The sequence below is a fragment of the Hesperophylax consimilis genome, chromosome 9 (assembly GCF_061612785.1).
Source record: "Hesperophylax consimilis isolate HC1 chromosome 9, BYU_Hcon_1.0, whole genome shotgun sequence".
Classification (NCBI taxonomy): domain Eukaryota; kingdom Metazoa; phylum Arthropoda; class Insecta; order Trichoptera; family Limnephilidae; genus Hesperophylax; species Hesperophylax consimilis.
Window position 1 is genome coordinate 24894346 of NC_142844.1, and position 25646 is coordinate 24919991.

General features: G+C 35.4%; 1 protein-coding gene across 1 annotated transcript in view; it reads right to left on the reverse strand.

The window, feature by feature from the left end:
- Positions 1-25646, reverse strand: part of chm (lysine acetyltransferase chameau) — a 114298-nt gene that overhangs the window by 24364 nt on the left and 64288 nt on the right. Inside the window, exon 9 of the mRNA XM_089635797.1 lies at positions 18513-18606. Coding sequence (XP_089491923.1) covers positions 18513-18606 — 94 coding nt within the window. The remainder of the gene's footprint in view (positions 1-18512; positions 18607-25646) is intronic.

Here is a 25646-nt window from a genome sequence, read left to right on the forward strand (position 1 = left end):
AGGGGTTGCTGCGGCGACCCAGACGTCTGCCCCCCTTCCCCGTTCCTACCCCCACCCCCACCGTGTTGTCATAGGTTAGTTACGCCAAAGAACCCTCCCCCTCCGCCGCGGCACTGGCAGACATAGGGCATTATAGGGCGGGCGGGTGAGGCTGTTACTACGGAGACAGGGTAGAAAATTCGTATGAAATTCTGGGATAAGTACAAAGTTGCATGTGTGTGCTTTTGTCCTAATTGTGTGCGTGCGATGTTGCCTGTACGTGCACACTGTATTATGGGCAACGGAAAATAAATGCTACTCATATTTCATGAGATGAGAATTAAGCAAAAAAAATACTATACCAGATTATAATTATTGTAACCTTTAGTATAAAATTGCCATATATTATTCTACTGCAGCCCTCTCTTATCGGAAGTGGCCAACAATAGGGTAACATAATCATTACTAGGGATGATGATGTGATAGGTTTCCACTGCCTTCAAAAGTGTGATTTTTTATTCATCACAAAATCGGTCACAACAAATAAGAAAATACGCAAGCACAGTTGCTAGACATAACCAAAAAATAGTCTCTAGTTTTCTGCAAAAGCCTAATTTAATAGATAAGTCAATAATAAAGGAAGAGTGATAATACCATTATTTTAACCATTGATTGGGCCAAACGGGACAGCTGCATATTACAAAAAAAGTACGCTTTACAAGGTGACCGGATAACTCATAAAAATGACAATTCAACTAACCTATAAAAAGTGTTATAAAGTTATGAAAAGTGATGAAACAAAAACTAGGTTAAATAGATAACATATGTAACTATTTAACCTAGTTTTTGTTTTATCACTTTTAATGACTTTATATCAAGGTGTATTGAATTGTTTATATCAAGGTGTATTGAGTTATCATGGAACTCCTTTACAAGACATTCAAAATAAATTAATGTAGATTAGACCATGTTTCCACAACCTATGTATATGTTTGCGCGTGAAGTTAAAATATATCAAATATTAGAGTGTAGTGCAGCGTATAAAAAGATATATTAAAAACAAAAGCGTCCATGTTATTTTCACTGTACAACGTAAGTGTCATAGCAAATAAATGCAAAGATATTTCTTCACCCTCTGTAAAGATAAAATTAATGTAATAGTGTGCATTATGATTACTTGCAATGAAAGGGGTTAATTATTAAGTAACTACAGAGATAGTTATTAACGAGAAATACACTGAAACTGATCCGGGGGGAATATTTATTAGTTTTTAGCCTGTACGGGTTAGTTAGTCTGCATGAAAATGCCAACCAAAAATATTTTGTTTGCACTATTTTGTGTCCGAAATAAAAAGAATTTCTTTGAAAAAGATACAGGTTGAAGAAATTAATGATATATGAATTACTAAAAAATTTAGTTTAAAATGCATTTTTGAAGTTTGCGTAAATTATTAATTAGGGGTGTGTATTAATTCTGTTAATCCAAAGTGTAGATTCTCTCATCTCTCTACTGTAAGAACACCATTCAGGAGGCATTGCTTGAAACGGCTTTAGCCGTGTTTCCAAGTCTGAACAGCCAGGTACTACTTTCCGACATTTTTTTATTCAATCTCCTCCACTCCTCTCAATCTCACAACACTCCTTAATCCCTCTGGCTCTAGAGAGTTGAGAAATAGGACTCTTGGGCGGTAGTTGAATAAAAAAGAGTAGAAAATGTATTTATCTTGATTAAAACCTCTAAATAAACATTTTTCTTTTTTTATTTGTGACTAGATCGGTTTTACCCGGTTACGGTTATCTTCAGATGAGTTCAGTCTGAAGTGCCCTTTTGAAATGCCCGAAAAAGTGGAAAAAACTTATAGGTACCTACAGCAGTTTTGATTACATTTTGACCTCCAGATATAAGTGGTTGGATAAACTGTTTCGGGATGAGACAGATTCGACATCAGATATATTCGAGATTGATTCCGATGCGCACTGAAATATATTGATGGAATTTCGATGATGAGTAAAAGAAATAATCAAATCGACTGCTTTAAAAGAGGGTGAATTAATCAATTCGAATGGCGTCTAATGAATTGAAATTCAAGCGTCATCGTGTTTTCATGCGGGACAGTAGTGATTTAAAATCGTTACCAAAAGAATGCTTGGAATACAATCCAGAGATAACAGAGTATAATTAAATCGATTAAATTTAATTCTAGTTTTTAAATATTGAGATGTTTAACACAGGACTACTAAGATAAGAGTTTCTCCATCCAGGTCAACAGAATAATCACAGATTTCACAAACTCACAGGTGGCAGAGGTGTCAGACAAAGAATAACCCTTTCCATTAAGCCTTGGAGTCATGAATGATTCCGTCTTGACACTAGTATTCAACCCCCCAAGTCGTAGTGTTGATAGTATTCCTAACCTTTCTTCTGCGTCCCTTGCTTGAGGCAGTGTTTTTTCTTCCCTTTCCCGGCTGATTGAGGTTAGGCCTACATTCGTCATCAGCTGTTCCGGGGCAGTACACGTTGAGCCTGTTTCAGGGCTGACAAAAACCAAAACAATGAAATTTCAGTTTTAAAATATTTTTTTAGTGGAAACTCACTATTATCGTGGTAAGGGTTTGTTATTATTATTTTTGATGATCCGCTGCATGATTGAACTGCCAGCTATCATTAGGAAAATACCTGATTCCCACCTCGCTCCCCTGGGAGGCCAGGGGTTGTTGTGGGTGGGCGTGCAGCGGGTCGACGGCCTGGATCGATACTACCGTCTCGCCGTCCCCCGACCTGCACTGCTGGGCTGCTACCCTGCTACCTATACCCTGTCTCCACAAGGCGAGCGGGACGGGGCGGACCTCCTATGCCATGGGCGGAGGCGGGGGTAATCTCTCGCAGCGCAGGCTGGATCCAGACTCGAACGCACACTGGCGAAAACTTCACCCATACTCCCTACTTTGTGAAGTCGTTGGACTTTTGAACTTAAAATGGGAATCTGGTGCAACGTATCCCGCGAACCCCTGTCTTTGGTGATATTTTAAATTTATACAACATTTTAACAAGAACGAGTTTTAGCTACTGAAATTTTGTGAAAACTGTGCTTTTACTAAGGTGGAATTCCGGATATTATTTTACAAGGGATGACATCTCTAAATAGTATAAAACCATGTTTTTATATATCCGCGCCTGTCTGCTTTTGCGCTTAGTTCTTCGAAACTATGTAACGGAGTTTGATAGGGTTTTTACTACCATTTAGAGAATTTCTTCCGGAAGGTTGATGGATATAATACATTGATAATATATTTATTGAAAGTAGAGTCACGCCGGGTACACGTCAGCATGTTTTGGGTGAAATAAGCAACACAATTCCCATTGTTTCAGCAGGCAAAATATTTTTTTCTTAACCATTCATCACAACAATTGGAAAAGATTTTTTATCAAACATACTATTTTAGTTGCACAGGTGTATGATTTGAAATCAGTCAAGCGATACACTATGTACCGAAATAATGTTATTAATAAATTAATCATTCTTTATTTCAAAGGTGTATTTATTTTGTTTAAATGTTCCACAGATGCCGAGATGAATTAATAGCGTGAAGATACGGTACTGAGACAAAGCGCGTGGTTTGACTGAACCAACGGACATACTTTAGCGGGCCGTTCATATAGCTATTTCATTCGTACACAAATATTCTTTAAATTTCTATCCATTGCATAAGCTGTGCTTTATAATGTAATTACATAGATGTCATAATTTTTCAATTCGACAGGTAAATTTCTTCTTTTCGAACCTGAGCCAAATATTTTAATACATACTTTCAGCTTTACAAATCCTACAATTAAAATATCCCGTGATTTGTCACGGGTCTGCGCTATTGATTACATGAACGTACAATGAAATTGATTCCATGATATTTTAAAATACCACATAATCATGTAAAAAATTCCCAGTAACGATAAATACTGCCCTGAAAATGCAAATTCCTGAAGTTTACAACCTACCATCATTTTAGTACTACACTGGAATAGCGTTACTTCGTTTGTAGCGCTTTGAATGTTTCAAGTTCGAGCTACGACGGCTGCAAGTACCCTGTGAGTACAAGCCTACGAGGCCACGCTACGGTGCTATGCCACTACGGTGCTTGCTACGCCGAGTACCTGTCCGGGAGCGCAGGAGGCAGTGGGTGCAGCGGGCGCCGATAATGGCCGGCGGTGTGTCTACTGGAGTGGGGCGAAAGGGGACCTACCCCCGGGGTCAACGGCCGGCCACTGCAGCTGTTCCAATTTATAGCGGCCAAAACATCGGGGATTTTAAAATTACTGAATAAATTCATACGTGCTATAAATATCGACGTTCTTGTTAAATCTACTAAACTCCAGCATATTTTCCACTATGACAACATAACAAACTATTCATATATTTCGCCACTAGCGCGTTCTCACCGTATTCTTATACAGACCTCTCCCTCCTGCATCAAATCTAAAACAATTATTTCTAAATGTATCTGATATATATTACTTTAATTTTAAGTTTCTACGTTCAATAAATAAAGTAGAATAAAAATACTAAAACACTATTGCCAATGCAGTATTTAAGAAGAAAAAAATGCTAATAAGCCATACTGCATCATCCACTAATCTTTTCAATCTATAACATACAGAAACATATAAAATGAATTCTTTAGAAAACTGCTGAAAGCGACGTTTTTTATGTCATTTTGAAAATTAATATTATTAGTATATAGTCACGTTATTGAACAAATATCACCAAGATCACGCACGTCAGTCAGCGGTGTACTACAGTTTACTACCAAATAATTGGAAGCATTCTGAACGATGGCAATGTTCCAACATTTCAAACAGTACGCATCAAATGAACCCAAGCTAAACAACCTAAATTAAACCAAGTTTCATGATAATATAATTTAACGAAATGATTAATAGAATGCTTCTTTATTAATAATAAAATCGGATATCTAAATTTAAAAAAAAAGTTTAAATATAGAGAAAATAGTAAAAATACTCCGATCGAAAGGCGTTCATTGTACCAGGAGATGATGAGAATAGAGGTTACTACGAATGTTCACGTCCCACTGGCCCGTATAGCTGATCTCTTTCCTCGGTCATCAGGGAGGCTAGGCAGCTAAGCGGCTGAATGGCCATCAGCTGTCTTCGCCGAGCAAATCATTTACCACTACCACCGCCCTCGATGACTGGCCCAGGGCGGGGGCGGGGCTCAATGGGCGTGACGTCACGGTCTCACTCACACAGACACACGGGTGAAACTCCTGTTACTACCCCAGGATCTGATGACGAAACTCGATACTACTCTCCAAGACGAGTAGTATTTTAAAGTAAAAATTCTGGTAACTGGAAATTAACTATCCAATATTACTTACAGATTTTATTGTCAAGCATTACAATTTCTAATTATATGTATTAAGGGAATTAAAACAAAACCTAAAAAAGTAGCTATACGGGCTTTTTACGTGATTTTTGCTTAATGAACAATAATTTGAAAAATACGAAAAAAAAAAAATTTCTGGCAGAGGAATGCATATATCAAAGTACCGTGTATCGGTATAAATACAAGGCAGACCTGGATGCATCCGAGAGTCGACGCGGAAAAAAGATCGAATAACTATTTTTTTTATTGAATGGCTAAATATTTCGAGAACTTATAAATATCTTGGTCACATAATGAGGAGCGGTACATACACGATTACCAAACAGATAATTCAGGGGTAGATTAATAGAGTACGTTAATATATTTTTTTTAACGTGAAGCCGCACTAATCCCAACCGTCTGGAGCCAGTGAGACTATGTCATCCCAAATTGGGGTATGTTGTGAAGCTGAAGGTAGTGGGGTGAGAAAGGAGATGGGAAAGAGGAAAGGTGGGGATGTATCTGGCTATTCACCTGGTCATCAAACACGGCCAAAGCCATTTCAAGCAACGTTTCAATTTTGAATGGTGGTCTTACACGGGGGCAATACCGAGATTATATTTTACTCTGGGACGTGCCGAAAATATACTATATATTATTTTTTAATTGAGTTAATTGTGAAACAACGCAAATAAATTTTACTTGCGCACGTCGGGATTTGAACCCCCGAGAGCTAGTTTAGAGCCTTACTCCTCGACAACGGAGGCTGTCATTAATGCATGCATGACCAGAGATGGGTGTAGTTCCAGGTAAAGATTGTCCTGATGATGTTCAACCTTCAATATAAGAATACATCGAAGAAGAAGAAAAAAAATACAATCTCAAATTAACAGATTCGTTTTTTGATTAAAATCCATTTTGAGAAAACATCAGCCGGGGTGACTGACTCCGGCATTTGGGGGTGAACAAACGAAACCTCACCAAAAATAAATCCATCGAACAAGATCACGTTGACGCCACGTGACCGAGAGAAAGGTGCATTCACACCACCCAACCTTAGAGAAATAAGAACCCGAAAAACATTTATTTACCCCGTGTCTAGACTTTACGCGTTTCAGAACTTTGGCAGCATATCAATAGCGCAAGTTAAATGTGTGCAGGTTGTGGACATATATATAAATACATATAAAAATTAGAACGAACTATAAAGAGAAATATATAAAAAAGAACGAGTTCAGCACAATTTTCTTAGGTACATAAATTATGAGCTAAAAATTCCAATTGAATGCATTAATTATTATTTTTTTTTTTTATAGTGAATACCTCACAAGAGTCCCAACTGCTCCCGTCTGGAGCCAGTGAGACTATGGCATCCCCAATTGGGGGATTTTGTGAGGCTGAAGGTAAGTGGGGAAGGGAAAGAGGAAGGTGGGGAAGTACCTGGCTATTCAGATCTAGTCACTAAACACGGCTAAAGCCATTTGGAGCAACGTTTCAATTCTGAATGGTGGTCTTACACCAGGGCGATACTGGTAGTATCTTCCACTCTGGAACGTGCCGCAAATATACTATAGATTATTTTAATTAATTAATTGTGAAATAACACAAATTAATCAAATAAAATTTATTTGCGCACGCCGGGTTCGAACCCGCGACCTTCGGAATGGCAGTCCAATGCGTTACCACTGGACTATGCCGGCCGTCAATGTCAGTTTGATTAAACAATTTCACCTAATAACGCTGTTTGTCAGGAGAATTATGTCAGACCTGGTTGTATTAAACAGAGTCATTAAAAACTAAATTGATAGCCCTGCCACCGTCACAACTATAAAATTCCATGCACCAACTAGGAATACAGAACAAAATGTAACAATATTCTTTAATACATACACAACCAACTATTAGACACACTCACAATGCAAGATCTAGGCCACAAGTTTGGGGTACTATTGATACATTTAATAACACAATTTACAGAATTAAGCGTAATCCATACCAGCACTTTGAATCCTACAATTTATAGTAGCTTTGGTAATATAGTTTTAGATATTTGTCTGTGTAGTATTGTTCTAGTTAATATTATATTTTATGTTACCGTTACGTTTTACCAATATTTTTTCATATATGTTTCACTATACTTGTAATCATAGTTTTGTATTTGTTTATTCATATATGTATTTTGTTCCTAGTTTATAATGGATAACATTAATGGAGTGTCATTATTTTCTGTACAATACAGATAATCTCTTATATACACTGCATCCTGTATCACTTTTATATAAAACCTTTTTAGGCGTATAAACAAATTTACTTAGCTTAATTGCCTTCCATATACCAACTAGAAATATCAATGAAAAATTCAGATCCATCATTTTTCTTTTAATAAGAAAATGTAGGTATTTAATACTAAGAGCGAAAAAATCATTTTCTACGCTTAAAATAATTATCAGACATACTGATTTCGGTTGTTATTATTCTTGCGTGAAATCTGGTTTAATTCAAAATGAATGATTGAATTGAACTCAAATTCAAATTGTCCTTTTCAAAAGTGACTGTTTAAAGAATTCAGAGAAGCGATAAAATACCTACTTATCATATAACATTTTTAACAGAAAACTATTTTAATTGAAACTCTTTTCAAAATTAGAACTGATTTGTTGATAATTCAAACTATCCCGAGAATTTTCACGGGTTTGCGCTAATTATTATATAAAATAGTAAACAAGAAAAACTTAATTTCATAGTGCTATCAAGGTGTAAAGTGGAATACTTTTAGAGCACTTTATGAGAAATTATGTATATTCTTAGGATACAATTACCACCTCATTTTCTGTGACCAATTTTCATGGTTGCTTGCCTAGCTAGGAAACTCTCGGCAGTTTATATGTTTCTGCGCTTGATATATGTTTTTATACAATGTACCTTCATGTTGAGAGAGTTAGAGCTCCCTTTAAAACGATACTCGCCGAACGGACCGTTAAAAAGATTTGGGGTTATCTCGGGCTCTAAGCACTCATTGCGTGGATTGATTTTATATATAATATTTATATGAGACAAGAACCGAAAAATTATGTTCCGCTGACCTCCAAATACTTACAACTGACCTCCAAATCTCCCAACTCTCTTACGAAAACTACCGAATCCAGTCTACGTGCAACGGTTATTGTGGTCTAATAGTGGAACAAGTTTCGACGATATATTAGTACGCAGTAGCGCCTTTAATTGTAGCTCTATGTTTGATGTTTGTTTAGAAGATTCTTTGTGTATCACCTGACTTAACCTAACCTAACTATGTAATGTATTATTTATCAGTTAAACCGGATTTAGGAGCAGTTGAAATTTTGAACAATCCATGCCGGTCAAGTTAGACACTAATATATAAATAAAATCGAGGGTTGTCTCAAGTCTCGAGGCGGCCGCGTTTAGTTTTCTGTGCGCAGGTATCTGGTACCTTAAACTTCGGATGGAGGTAGTAGCCCTGTCTCAGAGGCTGGCTTATAGCGGGTAGGTAGTTACGTAGGTACTGTAGACCTTAGGTAGTCTGATGGATCCGAAAATTTCTCTATTTTTTTTGCCGAAGTGTGAGAGATCGACGAACCCCGACGCGACGGCACTGTACACTGAACAGAGGTCAATAAACAATATTTATTATTTGTTACTTAATATTAGAAAAATTCAATAGGTATCCCATATAAATAAAAATCAGATATGTTTATCTGAGACACTATCTAGGTGTATTGAAAACTGTTATTCATGTAAAAATGTTATAAAAAACTACCAAATATTTTTTTAAACTTCGACCAACTCGTTCCGTCTCCATTCACTTCGATATATACATTCTCTTGACACTATTTTCTCCGCTAATCCGCTCTACATCTCCAAATCAGCGTTCACAATTTGAAGTAAATACGGTTACAAACGTAATAGAAAGAGAATCTTTGTAAGATAACGACGTAAGCGAAATGGTATCAGACATCAAGGGTTTCCTTTTAATAATACAATAATATATATAATAACAAGGATTGTACAAATTATCTATGTGAATCATAAAGATAAGATCAAAACTCAAATAAACTACTTGAATCAATGAATGCTTTAAAAAACTTGAATGATAAAAAACAACCCGCAAAAGGTTTTTTTTAATATATCACATCTATTTTAATTATGTACTGTGAACTTAAAAGAAAATGTGTTTTAAAACTTAAAAACATACAATAAAAATGGTTTGATCAACTGGGACTGGAGTCAACCGCGCCAACAACTGAGCCAAATTCCGATTGGGTAGGACCGAAATTTATTTCGTACATTAACTGCTGTCAAGTCATCCAATTACACAGAAATTCTTATATGCCCGCGTGTGTATGCGTAATTGCCACCAAAAGTTGATACAGTTTTTACATACTTATTTATTTAAACAATTGGTATCATCATTAAGTTTTGTTTCTAATACTTAACTTTAAAGTTTTACATTATGTGTAATTTAGTAATTAATTGATTGTATCAATATTTAATTGACATTAAAATAAGGTTTATTTCGAGTACTAATATTTTACGTTAATTGACTGTGGGTAGCGAATCCTGTTTTAACTCGACGGTTTGGCATTCTATTTTTCTGTAAATTGTTTGTACGTTCCGTTTCCGATTTTGAAAATCTGCTGCATCCACTTTATTATTCAAGCGAGACTTATTTTGACTAGATACCTAACTCTGACTGAGCTCTTCGGTATTATGGTATCTAGCTACCTTTCGGAAAAATGTTTGAAAAAATAATTGTCATTGAGATAGTGACGTTTCTTCGGAAAAATTGTATAATACCTTATTTGAAAAGAAAATAAATATAAGGTAGGTATTTAAGTACCTACTTACAAATCTTATGATTTCGGAGAAAAAATTGAAATTAATTTAGTAAATAAGAAACATAATATTTTAGGACGAGAGGTCTATACTGTTCACAGAAACTAGATAATTATTTTGAATCCACACTAATTTTAATTCCGTTTAAGACCACAGATAATAGATATGAACACGTATTCCTCTTTTTTCAGGAATTAGTAAATATCGACATAGTTTATAGAAGTAAGAGTGGCTGCAGACGTAGACAATCCCTCCACAAGTTCGTTGACCAGCCGAATCGGCTCGGGTTCAAAGGGCTTGCAGTTTGGTAGCGTGGCCGGGCGGGGCACTAGTCCCCCGTCCCAGGCCGGAGGGAGGGTGAGGGGGAGGGTGTCAGAAGGACTCCTGCCTCCTACCACTATCTGTGACTAAATCGTGATCCTGCCGCTGAGAGATCCGGTGTCACCTCTCTATTGTACGAAGACTGAGAAATTAATTATACAAGTAATAATTAAACAGGCGTTAAGTGAATACTGCAGAATAAGTCAGTAGGCATCTCCAATATTGAATATGGCGTGGAACTGAAAGCTGGAGGTAGGGAAGAAGATAGGAAAGAGGGAGGCTTCGAACCATTTGGATATTCAGATCTAGTCACTAAACACGGAAAAAGCCATTGGCAAAAGTGGCGTTTCAACGGGGCGAAACTGAGAGATTATCCCCACTCAGGAATTTTGTGGTTCCACTGACTCAGTCAAATTTTTTGCGTGATATTAATACAACATAAAGAAAATAAAACACAGACATCGCGCGCTCCGCTTACTATCAAAATATTTGTTTTTTTGAAACTATCATAATTTTCTTGAATGTAAAAATGGTGCCGATCTCTTTCCACCTAATTTCGAATGTTCCCAAAGCATACAACAGTCAAGAACTCCTGCCCTGGAGTCCAGAGGGTGGAGGGTGGATGGTGGAGGGTGGATGGTGGAGGGTGGAGAGCGGGAAGCCCCAGCACCCCTAACAGGCGCGTTTAATATCGCCGGCACCGAATAAACAACATTTGAATACGACAATATTGCAGCGGCAACGTCCTTATGCAATGCCGCATGCATAAACCGAGAAATGTTTTCCGCATTATTATTCCGCGAAAGATTACATATTTTCAAAACCGCGCAACTCACGGAAAATTCGTATGCAAAATTGAATAAAACCACATATCTACGTATAAGATTTCTATCGTAATAAAGGCCGCCGTTTCTAAAACGAAAGTATTAATGATATACGTTACTTAGGGCCAGTTATTTAAGAGAAATTTCAAAGTTTAATCTTTGTCTTTTAAGGCGATGCACTACGTAGTAATGCAAAATCATCTGTTTTTGGTCGCCTAGAAATGTTTCAGATGCTTTAAATAAATACCGAGAGTATGATACATCTTGGCCTTTGTAATAATCGAGTATTTTTTACATAAATCTTTTTATAAGCCCAGAAAAAAATAATTTATAGGCCTATGAAAACTGCTTTAAAGTTCAAAATTTCCCACTTACGAAACCATTTTCGGTTATGGTTTTATTGTATAATGTGGCAAATTAAGTTATTTATAAAATGATCGGAAAACATTTATTATTGAAAACATTGATGAATTGTTCAAATTCTCCGAAACAACCCGTCCTAAATATTCGATACAAAAGGTGAGAAGTTGCCAACGACGATCAAATCACATATCTCCGCATTATATAAAAATACTTTTAGAATGTATGGACATCCCGGTCAGATATGTCCTTTAGAGGCTCCAAAGTAATATGATGTTTGTGACTCGTTATGTCCTTGCGAGGCTTAGGGGTTAATATTCAATTTCGGTAAAAGTTCTATTCAAGATCTGTAATCATTTAAGTCTAAACTCAGTGAGAGTTAACTCTAGTTACAGACGGAAAATATTAATAACTTTGATTGAAAGACTTTTGGCGATTTCTAGAGACTGGATTTGAAAAGCCACGTAATTCCCAACCTTTCTCTTCCCATTTTCTTTCCACCAAATAACTAACACATTCCCCAAAATGGTGATGGCATAGACCTGCTGGTGCCGGCCATTTGGAACTATAGTGCAGAATAAAATAAAATAAAAATCTAATTTTTAAACGAAGAAAACTTACCGATATGAAATATTGTTAATTTAAAAAAAAAACTTTGTTTTCCTGTTTAAAACAGAACTGAAAGCTTATAACGAGTGATTTGACAAATTTCATATAACTATCAGTAAAGCACGAATATGTTATGAGGAAGTCGGAACATGTGTTTTTACGAATAATAATATTTTCGCATCTCGTTTATTAAATTTATCCGGAGAAGGCCACCTGCATGAACACTTGTTTAGATATATTCTGAATGACTAATATTTTATTAGAAAATGGTAAAGTAGTCACATTTTTAACAGTATCTTTATAAAAAACTGTACTCATTTTTCTCCGTGCACATTGACTGCCGTACAATAAAATTAATTGTTGATGTTGAAAATTATATTAGGTGTTAATATACTATTGTAGTATTAGAACAGGTTTAACGAATACATAAACAAAATAAATAATTCATTCCCGTGAATCCCATGGTATATGAAATTTAGTGTTTTCATGTTTTCATCTCGTAGTTTTTATTAAGAGCTTAACTAAATGACTTAGCTTCGTATGTCATAACGTAGATAGAAAAGTTGACTTAAATGTTTACTTGTACGCCAAAAAAGGCTAAAACATAAAAGTAATACATGAAAGCATGAGTATACAGTGTGAACAGGAGGATATCTGACTGTATTATTTTATAAGAAATAATAATAATCGAAGATGTAATTATGAAGTAAGAACAAAATAACTTGTATAAAATAAAATCTTGTAGCTTCGTATATCATAACGAAGATACTAACCTAGACTTAACAATATCTTGTAACTTCGGACATAATATCGTAGATACTAACCTAGACTTAACAATATCTTGTAACTTCGGACATAATATCGTAGATACTAACCTAGACTTAACAATATCTTGTAACTTCGGACATAATATCGTAGATACTAACCAAGACTTAACAATATCTTGTAACTTCGGACATAATAACGTGGATACTAACCTAGACTTAACAGTATCTTGTAACTTCGGACATAATAACGTGGATACTAACCTAGATTTAACAATATCTTGTAACTTCGGACATAATAACGTGGATACTAACCTAGACTTAACATAATAACCTAGATACTCTCCAAAACTTAACAATATCTTGTAACTTCGGACATAATAACGTAGCCAGTAACGTAGGCTTAGAAAAAAATCTTGTTTATTTATTTACTGCATCTCATTATACATAAAACACATTTTTTACATAAAAATCAACCTCACTAGGACTAAGCCTGTATCGAGGTTAACAATTTACATTTGATTGAAGCAAACATTGTAATTTCGTACATCATAGTATTATTATTATTATGGTATTACCCCTGGTTATATTCATCAGCCTTTCTGTCTGGTATGCTGGGTATTATTAGCCTCACCGATAGAAGAAAAACTGCTTTGCTCATAACACGACATAAAAAAATAATCTTCTGAACGGCCATATCTATCTATATTCCCGATATAATACAAAAATTAAAGTTTTATGTTTCTGACAACTTAACAAGAACGCGCAAGCACAGGACTTTTGTTATAACTAAATGCTTAACCTACCAGTGGTAATGCTGTTCGGAAAAATGGTTGTACTATTAAATAACTAGGTCCCCTGATATAGATATTTTTCAAGCGAAGGTTGAAAAGTCGTATTATTATTAAACTAGGAATAATGTATGTTTATTATTGATAATATTATTATAAAATAACGTAGACTTAACACAACCTTATAGCTTCGTACATAATAACGTAGATGGTAACGTAGAACCTTAGTTGATGGTAAGTTTTCTCGCAGACTACAGAGCGGCCCTAGCTAAGGGTTGGTTGCAGGGTTGGTGGGTTGGCTGGTTAGGGTGGATTCAATTAGCAGCGCGCAATCCCTCCCCGGCCGAGCCAGACAGGTCGTCGACCCCGTCTGATGCTGCAGGTCACGTGGGAGGAGTGAAAGGTCGCTGGACCGCAGCAGAGGGCGATGGCAGAAAGGTGGGAGGCGTTCAAACCAAATCACTTGACGAATTATACTTTTAAAGGGTTTTTAACTAACACATAAATATGTAAAATAATATGAATAAAAATAAAATAAGGAAGACATTTCGGAAGATTTGAGGAACCATAAAAGAGTTCAGATACTAAGTTCAGAATTTCGGTGTGAAAAAAAAAGTGTTTGGAAAAATCTCCCACTTGTAAAGACAAATAAAAACTAATTGATTGATTTGATACCTTATTCAAGTCAATACTCTAAACACAGCAGTAAATTAAATAAATGCAAAGTAACGATAATTTCCGAGTTCTAAACTTACTTCACGTGACTTTTCTAAATATGAAAATACCAAATTTCGATGCTTATCTATGAATAAACAAGATTTGTTAATATTTTCACATGTTATTTTATCAGCGTTATAAAAACGTTTCTTACGATGATATTTCTAAAAAAATCAAATAAACTTAGACTTGAAAAATATTCCAAGTCTAAGTCTGACTACAGAAAATAACATCGCAGTAATTCTAATCAGCTGCCCACCTGAAAGTCGTCAAAACGCATCTAAATCCACTAAAGACGCGAAAATACAAAAAGAAAGCATCAGACACCCCGTCCCACCAGACGACGGGGCAGACGCTCCATCCCCACTGCAACCCCATTCAAACCCCACCACCCACACTTCTGCAACACCCCCCCCCCCCCTCGCCGGGCAACGCGAGAACAGACGACTCCTAAAGCTCGGTCCAGACATGTTCTTTTGTCCGTACCGTACCTCCGTTTCGTACCAGCGTCGCGATCAAGAACGCTAGTTTGGACGCCCGTTCGGTACGGTACGGTGGTACGGCATCTCGATACGGATAGAGGTACGCTCCGATCCATCGCGAGTCGGTTTTTCGGCCCGTTCAAAGGCGATACGGTACGGGTCTGCGCCAGTCTGGACGTGTTCGCGGCGTGCGACATCTTTCTCTGTTTTTGAACAATTCTAACTCCCACCAACGTCGCCTTTTTTGTTTTTTTTTCGTTATATTATTGTGAATAACAATGAAGGACGCGCAAACAATCGTCAAATTCTCAAACACTTCCGCAGTCGACGACATGGTGTGAGGAAATGAACACGCTATGATCGCAGCGACGTTACGGAGATACGGGCTTTTGATCGCGACGCGGATACGAAACGGAGGTACGGTACGGACAAAAGATGATGCGTCCAGAGTTTTTGGATCGCGACGCTGGTACGAAACGGAGGTACGGGACGGACAAAAGAACATGTCTGGACCCAGCTTATGACGCACCGGTCTGTATTACTATTGGGAAGACGCCAGCATTCGGCGATGGTGTACACCTATAGATCTAAATTAATTGGCATCTCAGCGACAATGACTCGATGACTTAAATAATAATAACTAATCAGTGTGCAACTATGAAACCTAAATAAAATCATTGTAATTCAAAATAATAATCACTTAGTAATGATGACCAATGTAATAATGACCACTTTTATCATTTAGATACAACCGACATGTGTCGTAAGAAATGCTCCTCATAAGGGTTTACTTTCAAATAAATCACAAATATATACTTAAATAAGTGTTTTAAAATGAATGGGGTTGAGGGGGAGGGGGGAGTTTACAATGGGAAAAAATTTAGCAGAAGATCATTAAAAAAATATTTTATGACAAAAAAAATACCTAACAAAATGAAGCTTCAAAGATAATATCGCACTGTCAGCGTAGTTATAATTATAAATAAATATAACAAATAATAACTAAATGTCTCATAAATGTATTAAATTCTAATTAATTGGTAATAATTAGCATAATTTGATACTAAGCCCGCTGATGGAAAAGGATGTAATCTAACATAGTATTGAGAATTTTTTTTTTCAATACCAGCATGATGTTAAATTCGTAACACCATAAATGTAAAAAAAAGCGTCATTAAAATATTGATAAAGGAGTTTTACAAATTAAACACAAAAGCCACATATATAACAAGCAGTTGTTAAAAATCTTTTTAACGAGATATTATTGAAGAATGCTCCACAATAATAAATAGTACGAATGATATGTTATTATATCCACTCTATATTATTTATTGGGGTTTCAAAAATCGTAAAACTGTAGTTTTTCGAATGTGCAGGTCTATTTATTTGAGACATAAAATGTGAAAATTTAAAAACTATAAAAAAATTCATTCAATACAATCCAAAAGTTAAGAGGAACGCCTGCCAGGCCTTTTTCCTACAAAACTTAAATTTGGATATAAGGCCAAAACACCCAACTAAACTGAATTATTATTTTTTTAATTAAAAGGTATAGCAAATATCTAGTACGGATTTGTGCTAATTTATTTATTTGCGTTTAAAATTATAAAATACACTTTATTAAACAGTTCACTTTTGCATGATTTTAGATGCACCTTTGGCATTTTTGACAATTTGTGAGTTAATGATAATTATTTAAAAAATATATTTTGTTCTATTTAGTATGTAAATAAGATGGAATATAAAATAAAAATAATTAAAATGAAAAAAGCATTTAAATGGGCGTAAATTTAAATTACAAATGATTAATTTGCGTTGGAACAGGATTTTATAGCATATAAATTAAAATTTCTATCCAATAAAACGATTTTATAATTATGTTTTTTTTCACTATGTTAACACATCGAGTAGAGCAATACTTTCTTTAAAAACTACAATTTGCTCAAAAAAATGTCAAAGTTGCCTTCATAATCATCGAAAATTGATTTTTTAATGGCCGACATATCATAATTTAAAACATAAATAAATAAAATTGCAAAAATCCGTACTAGATATTTGCGATACCTTTTGATTAAACAAAATAATTTTTCAGTTTGGTGGGGTATTCAGTTAGGTGCGGTATTATTTCGGCCTCACATCCAAATTTAAGTTTCTTATTTAAAAGGTAGCGCAGCCTCTAAATAGTATTAAAAAACTCTATAATATATTAGAAAAGGGAAGAGCATATTATTTTTAACTTACATCATTTAAAATTATTTGTAAATAGAAACAGCGCCTTCCTATTGCCCTCGCCCATTCTCTAATGCCCCTAGGCGGCGTGCCGTCTACTTTGGGAATCACTGATTAAACGAAGGTGGACTAATAACGACAGAGGGAAGTGAAAGGAGCACGTCCCGGAAGAAGAGGCAATGGCCTGCGACCGAAACGCGACGCGTTGTCAATATAATACTTTCCCATGCCATCCGCCGCCAGAAGACACGAACTAACGCTCAATAATAATTGCTAAAAGCAACTCGTAAATATAACACATAAAATAATTGAAATAAAGATTTACAACATCCTGTTTCGAGATGAGGGAAACGCACTAATTCGGGGAATGTTTAGAAATGTGGAGAAATCGACCGCTGTTATCAATTCCTTCAACCCTCAATTTGTTTAATGTTCCCTAATTAACATTTTAACGCCCAAAATTCGTTGAAGCCGAAAGACTTGGCGATACGCCTAAAAGCTTTCGCAGCTGGGTGACGAAGACACGGATTTATGGCATTGACGTATCTATCTCTAAGATTGCCGTATTTATTAAGGAAGATGAACAACTAACCAACCATATGACACACAATGCTTGACAGGCTTTATATTATTATTAATTATCAAAAAAAATGTTACAAAAAAATACACAGAAAAGAAAATTGATTTCAGGTGTAACTGGGATTTAACCCGACATTTGGGCTTGCAGAGCGAACCGTGCTAACGATTATTGTATTTATTTTAGAAATCAACAGATTTAATAAAATATATAATTACGTCAGTCAACATTGTAGCAAAAATGAGATTTTCCGCGGTGGGAATGTTACAATAAAATCTAAATAATATGGCCATGATTAAGATGGTTTTACGCAGTCGGCACATAATTTTCAAAATTTTATTTATTTTGTACAATACCTTGTCCCGTCGTGGTTGACTTTTGAATGGTAAATTGATATTAGCATCACTAGAAGGAGTTATTCAGTTCAATGAAAGGGAAAGAATTAACGCTGGAACGTCGCTCGTATAGATTAATTATTTTGCGGTATAGATTAATGAATGAAGAGCAGTAGTGTCACGCGCTGCGTACGAGGACGATCGGTCCGTCTCGTCAGCGATACGTCGTCGGGCACAATTTCCTGCCAGCCAGGTATCATCAACTTTTAGCTATGATTTGTGGGGTACTTACTGAAGTCTATGAGTAATCGGCCATATCCTTGACGTTGGTAGGGCGGGAGGGTCAGTATGCAGGAGACGTTGTAGTTCAGCAAGGAGTTCTTTTCCTGGAAACAAACAAAAACATGGTTAAAAACATTGCTAAGCACACAAGATGTTCAACTGCCCGGAGTCAGGTGACAGTGGAACTATAAACTAAAGTACAGTATACCTACCCGAATACTGGAGAGTCCTGATTTACATTCATTTTATATGAACATGTTAAACTATCTTATACTTTAAATAACAATGTATTAGTTCCACATCTAATTATATTTAATAAAACCTAGATATTACATAAAATAAACCTTAAAAAATGCTGAATTAAGAATATGCAGCCAATTTAAAATAGTCCAACAATAAAAAAATTGTCAATGTCATTAGTTAGGATTCGAATCAAATAGAGTACAACTCAACAGTATTGGCATCAAGTCATGCTATTCATTCGCTCACGTTAGAAAGAATTCAACATATTTTTTTAGGATTTTTTAAGGTATTGCAAGGGAACATGTCAATTATGATTATCTACTAGTTCGAATAAATTTATTAAAATTATCCGAACGTAGAAAAGATTTAACTTGACATATAAGATTATGTCTTTTCATGAATTATTTTATGTCATTTTCAATTAGTAAAGTTTTCGCATACACGGTTATTTATCTGTAAGGCTGATAAATAAAGATAAAATCCATGATTGAACATCGAAACCAGCAAAAGCTATCGTACCTACATAGATTAATGAGTTCAATAATAACGAACAGCGATAAGAAATATTGCATATTATAATTATATGTCTTTATCCTTGAGCCGCGTATTATACAAGTAAGAGTACAGAACGTACAAATTATTATTATTTTTGCATCCGTCAACGGAGCGAAATGCACAGATTCCTTGGTTTTTTTTTTATTATTTATTCTGTTCACCTAAAATTAGCCGACCGGGTGTGATGACCTCGGTCGAACAAAGCTCGGCGGGAATGCCGGACGTCTCGCGACTTCGTGTAAAAGGCAATTATCATCAAAGGACTCCATCAGCAAATGCAGCAGATGCGATGGATTACTGCAGTATTCATTTACCTAACCACATTTAAATTTAATTCAGCCCATATTAGACTCCACATATTGAAATAAATTAATCAAAAATGAGAAAAAAGTTTTAGAAAAAAACAGGTGTGTGAAACTCGGGAGAAGTGGGGTAATATTTGCGTATTACCAGTATAATATAAAATGCAGAAAAATATAAATATAGCAATGAACAAAATGAATAATAATTAATGATTTAACACCTGATAATTAATTATTACCACACACCCCTTGCTTTATTCACAGGCATACTTCATACACTGTCAGCTGTTATTTTGTTAAGTACGGAATTCACCGTATCATTCCATGTCAGAATACGTCAAATTAGAAACATTAAAAGAATGTCTTGTTCAAAATGACATCAAATATCTTTTCAAAATTATAAATGTAGAATCTTCCCTCTTGGCCACAATCAAAATCAATAGCAATCACCGTCTACTAAGAAACAACCGAAAATTTCCATATTCATTTGCAAAGAATCGACTAAACCTTCTACCAACCTGTGTCGACTGTATGACATTCAGTGTAATGAAAAGATTCCGGACATATATTTAGCGATAGCCCTCATATCTTCACAAATTTTTTTGAACCTCTTGTTTTCACTTGATCTAAGCTATATATATGTATTTTTTTATATACCTTTCTACTTTTTAAATATTGTTGTCACCGTTTTTGGACGGTTAGTATTTATTATTTGTAATTTGTACAGTATAAATAAACAAAATGTCTTCCTGTCGCTCCAAAACTCTTACTCAAATCACATGCGCTTCTATTTGCAATCGATAAAAATAAACAATAATCAAAACCAGAGGAAAGGAGATAACACTAAAACGCTTGTCCACAAACAAATAATCAATATTGTGATTCGATGATCACTCGATAATGAAAGGCAAGAAGTCGACTCAGAGGAAAGTAGACAAGAAAACGTTGCACTATTTTTAGCCAGACCCAGAAAGACAGAACTGACACCGTCTTAAAAATAAGCTACCTACACAAAAAGGACGCATATTTACATTTCATAAATAAATTAATCTTTTTTTCAATTTGAAACATAGCTTAACGTTGAAATACGCAGACCAAAACAAGTGCCAACAAAGAGCACACGCTGGACCTAGACAAAGGATGTTGTATTCCGCCCACCGCGAGGATCTCCCAGAAAAGCCGCCAACTGAATACTAACACCGCAGAGCCGAGTCCCAAAGAGATCGAAACGTGGGCGGAAGGTAAACAAAGGCGGATGCGAACTCTCCCCAGACCTCAGAGAGACCGCGAGGAGTTCTCGGAACTAGCCGCAGGAGACGATGACCATTCACTTGCAGTCCTCCTGATGCCCAAATAATGATCACTACCCACATAATTAGTAGATCTGTCAGTCCGCCAGTTGGAACTGTATGATTAGCAGTTATATTAGGCAGGTTTGTGTTCTACCTAAGTTAATAACAGGTAGCAATAAAGATTATAGACTGAAAGGGATTACAATATCGGAGTATACCACTATTTATATACCATTAACGAGACAAAAGTGTATATTTTCCTGTTGATTAAACAAGCTTTTCCGTGAAACATATTACCATGTTTCTAGAATTGCTAAACATGAATTTAATGTTTTCCAAGAAAGATTTCAAGGTGTTTAATAAAAATTAAACAATAAAATTATTGGTTTTAAAATCATTATTTATATATTTTAGATATCAACCTGGGTATATAACACGGTCGATCGATAAACATTTTATCAATATTGTCGGTAAACATCGATAAATATTTTATCGATCGACCGTGCTAGATATCCAGGCTTGGTTTGTACATAGGCTTATCAGGGCTGTAACTATTAATTACCTAGGATTTATGAATGTAAATTTTAATTTTAATTAAATACATATAATTGAAAAATATTAATAAAATGTTTTCATACAGAGCAAACCCGTTGCAGTGTGACATTAAAACAGTAATTTTGCTTAAGGACCATTATTCATTAATATTTTAGAAGGCGCAATATATCTATGCCTATCGTCAGAGCAAATTTCATCCTGCAGCTAAAAAGTTTTAGAAGTGGTGAGGGGAGGTGTCTTTCTCTACCAAGCTTTTCATCAATCTTCCCATGGACTAAATTTTGTTACTAGAAGACACCATAAGAAGAAAAAACAAAAGTAAGGATTAAGATGTGAGGGGTGGGTAGGAATCTAGGGATCAGTTTGTCTAGGAGTGACGTATACGCAAGGCGATGGGTCAAGAGACCAGTTGAAGAGGTGAAATTCCTCCATAAACGGCTGCTTGCACACATTTTTGTGTTTATCTTTTCTCACTTAAATTCCGCATTTTTTTGCTTATCTATGTATTATTATTCTAATTATTTTATATATTATTTCAAATATGGCGTGTATTGCGTTGCACTATCCCTGCATACATTCTGGAATAAATTCTTATTATTATCATTATGAAAGGGTCTCTCTAAACCAGCCTCTCCCGATCTGGCACGCCACGCAGTTGGTGGGCAGGCGCATCCTGAACAAACTCGATGAACCCGGGCACTCCTGCTAAATTACCAAACGAAGCGAACCACTTGGGGTGACCTATGGCAGAAGTGTTGGTTATCCAATAAATGGTTCCCGGAGCGGCGGTACAAACCCGCCTCCCAAATCGAAAACTATTAATATTACTATTTCATATACAAACACCGATTTTGTGCACGGAATCTTTGGATGAACGTGAAATGAATATGAGCATCAGTAATCTACCGGGGTTCCCGTAGATTTTTGTCATGATACATGATATTTGATGAGCGCTGATACCAGTTATTCAGCCAAGGCAAAGGCTAGTCGACGAGTGTCGGTCGACCTTGCAGGAGTGCCAAAAGAGACGCCGCGGTCGCTACCTTTGGAGGCAGCTAATTGCGCGCTGCTCCGGTGAGATCAACAGCCTTGGACGCACTGACCCCAAGAGCTGTGCAGCAGGCAACATAAACAATGGCCGTTCGGTGACCGCTCCTCATATATCACCATCAGCCGACATGAGTTCGTGACAATCACGACTACCGGGGCCGCCGCGAGGCTTACTGCCGCCTGAATTAAAAAATATTCACATACGTACCTATCTCTTTTTTCTCGTTCTGTTTATAATGCCTTCAGATGTGAAACAGCTATCACGCGTAATATTAGTTACAAAGCAAAACATATTTAAAAATATACTTCTGAATAATAATAATATTTAAAAATAAAAAACTTTAAATTAAAACGGAGTTCTACAAATAAAATTTGATAACAATAAATATTTATAATAAATCTGTGAGATTGCAAGTTTAAAAATTTGGCAAAAAACGTCATCCAAATCAGTGACTGTATCTGTATTGCGAATCTAATTCAAATGAGAAAAGAAAATTGTTAAAGGGTCTTTCTAAATCTTGTCATCAATATGTGCGTCGTAAATAATTATTAGAACTTTTTTTTGAGATCTCTTCATTCATACGTGATTCATACATCAATCTGAGAGAATTCATTTCTATATATTTTAGAGACTAGGCATTATCTTTCGTACGCAAACTAAGATAATAATTTATCTGAGACGAATGAATCTGTCATGAAGAATGAAATTCACATTCAATATTAGTCGTCTTTCAATTCGACCGCCCGTGTGCATCGCGCACATTGCACATACGAATACGGCGCCCCTGTTGACAACACTTGACAAGATGAATAATAGCAAACAGGCAGTATCAAGAGATACGTCGTATTTGATGCAGAATACATTTGACTGAAAACATTCTGGGAAAACGTTTTAGATTATATGTAGTCCGGGGATTATGCGCGAGTTATTCGGAAATAAACCGGAATAATCTGCATCCTCGCGTAATTTCCAATATGGATCTATTTTAGCGAACGTTCGCGTCTGAACCCACAGATAATTACAAATTCGGATCGGTTTTTAAGAGGAAGCTACAACTACAAGCCAAAAATGTGTATATTCTTGGTATACCTTATATTGTAGGTAATAGGCATTAAAATCGCTTGACAAACGGAGTCTAGAAACGTTCGATTTCAAGCACAAAACTGTTTTTTTTTTATTTATTTTGTAAATAATTTTATAAGAAAGCAACAAAGTTAACCAAGTGAAACTGTCACAGATAATCTTAGCTATAATACTGTATTTTTTTTAAAAGTTGTTTCCTTTACGCGTTCATACATTTCTATTAAAAAAGATTATTTTTAGTAGTTTACATTTATATTTTTTATTGAGTAATTTATTATTTTATTTTTATTCGCGAAACGATAGGAAACTCTTCAATTTATCTAAAGTATATTTTTTGGTATTCATAATGTACACCAATTCATTATAAAGATTAATCAAATAATGATTTGGCATTAAGCTTCGCCTTAACGAACACTCGTTATGCACGTAGGAGGCCAATAAATTAATAATTTGTTTACGGTTTCAGAAAAATTAAAAACTTAAAAAATTTTCACTGTAAGTAGGTTCTGATCTTAATTTGCTTTAAATATGGTTTCTTGTATGATTTAATGCCTTATTTTCTTTGTGATATATATGTTAGGGTGACCGGATAAATCATCACAATGATAATTCATCAAATCTTAAAAAGTTATATAAAGTCATGGAAAGTGATGAAACAAAAACTTTATCAAGTGATAATCGAACAGATTTTTGTTTTATAGTATATACATGTATTATATAATAGGTATAACTAATCAACCCAGAAGAATGCGCGACAAACAATAAATTAATAGCAACGTTGTTGTTTATATTCACTACATAATACTATGCATCACTTAGTCTGGAAATGTATACAAGTTTCAACAGTTTTACTGCTAGTAGTAATATTTATTGCCAATCACGTGGTAAGTATTATTTCATTAAAATAAACAAACTACGAAGGTAACATTATAACAATGTGCAATACACTAACTAATTAAATAGACTAATTTCAGTCGGCAAAATAAATGTCCACAAAACTAGCAGCTAAATATTATAACTGAATAATACAGCCAAGAATTTCTACATACGAGAACCATACGGATGCAACTCCAAAGCATGAATTGTTCAGGAGAGCCAAAAAATAATGTGTTTTCAGTAAATCTCTCCTTATTTTAACCAATATGTTGACTGATAATTGAAAAAAAAACAATATTTCTGTAAAAAAGGTTTTAAGTGGTACGCCTGCTTTTTGAATGTGTAAGAGCGAGATGACAGATCGACGTATAAAAGATGATGGATGCATCTGCTCGCTCTCTTTTCCCAACCGACAGCTAAGAAGATAGTAGTAGACAATCCGTTCTAAAGTGTTAATAAACATTCTATCCGCACACGCGTATAATTATTGAGATCCTCACAGTACCACCAAGTCTGTATATAACAATTTCTTTCATAATATATTATAATAAAACAAATACGAAACTTTTTTCCACTTTAATTTCATTGACCGTAACCGGTTTCAGCTCGTTAAAGCCATCTTCAGACTGGTACACGAGAGGGGTGGTCTACAAGGGTTTTTAATCAATTATATTAATTGCATTTGTTAGTCGTTTTAGACTGTCGAATTTCTAATTATTTTGGTATTTCCAGTAGGCTAATTACCTTGGGTTTGTAGCTCACTTCAATATTGTTCAGGGAAAACCTTACAAGTAAATGAATTATTAATGTCCTAATGTAGACCACCCCTCTCCCTCCCCCATATGTTATGTATATAAACCGTAGACTAAGAATAATTTGTACCAGTCTGAAGATGGCTTTAACGAGCTGAAACCGGTTACGGTCAATAAAATTAAATTGGAAAAAAGTTTCATATTTGTTTTATTATTATATAATGGAATTCCACCATGAATTGTCAGTTTCAAAAATAGAAATATTAATATTTCTTTCAATTATCAATCAAAATATGAGAACTTACGATTTGCTGAAAACATAGGTTTTCAGCTCTCCTGAACATTTTGTGTTTTGGAGTCGCATCCGTATGCTTCTCGGGTACAAATTTACGCAGGCATTATACGCATGTAGACCAGAGGTATATTACCACAGAA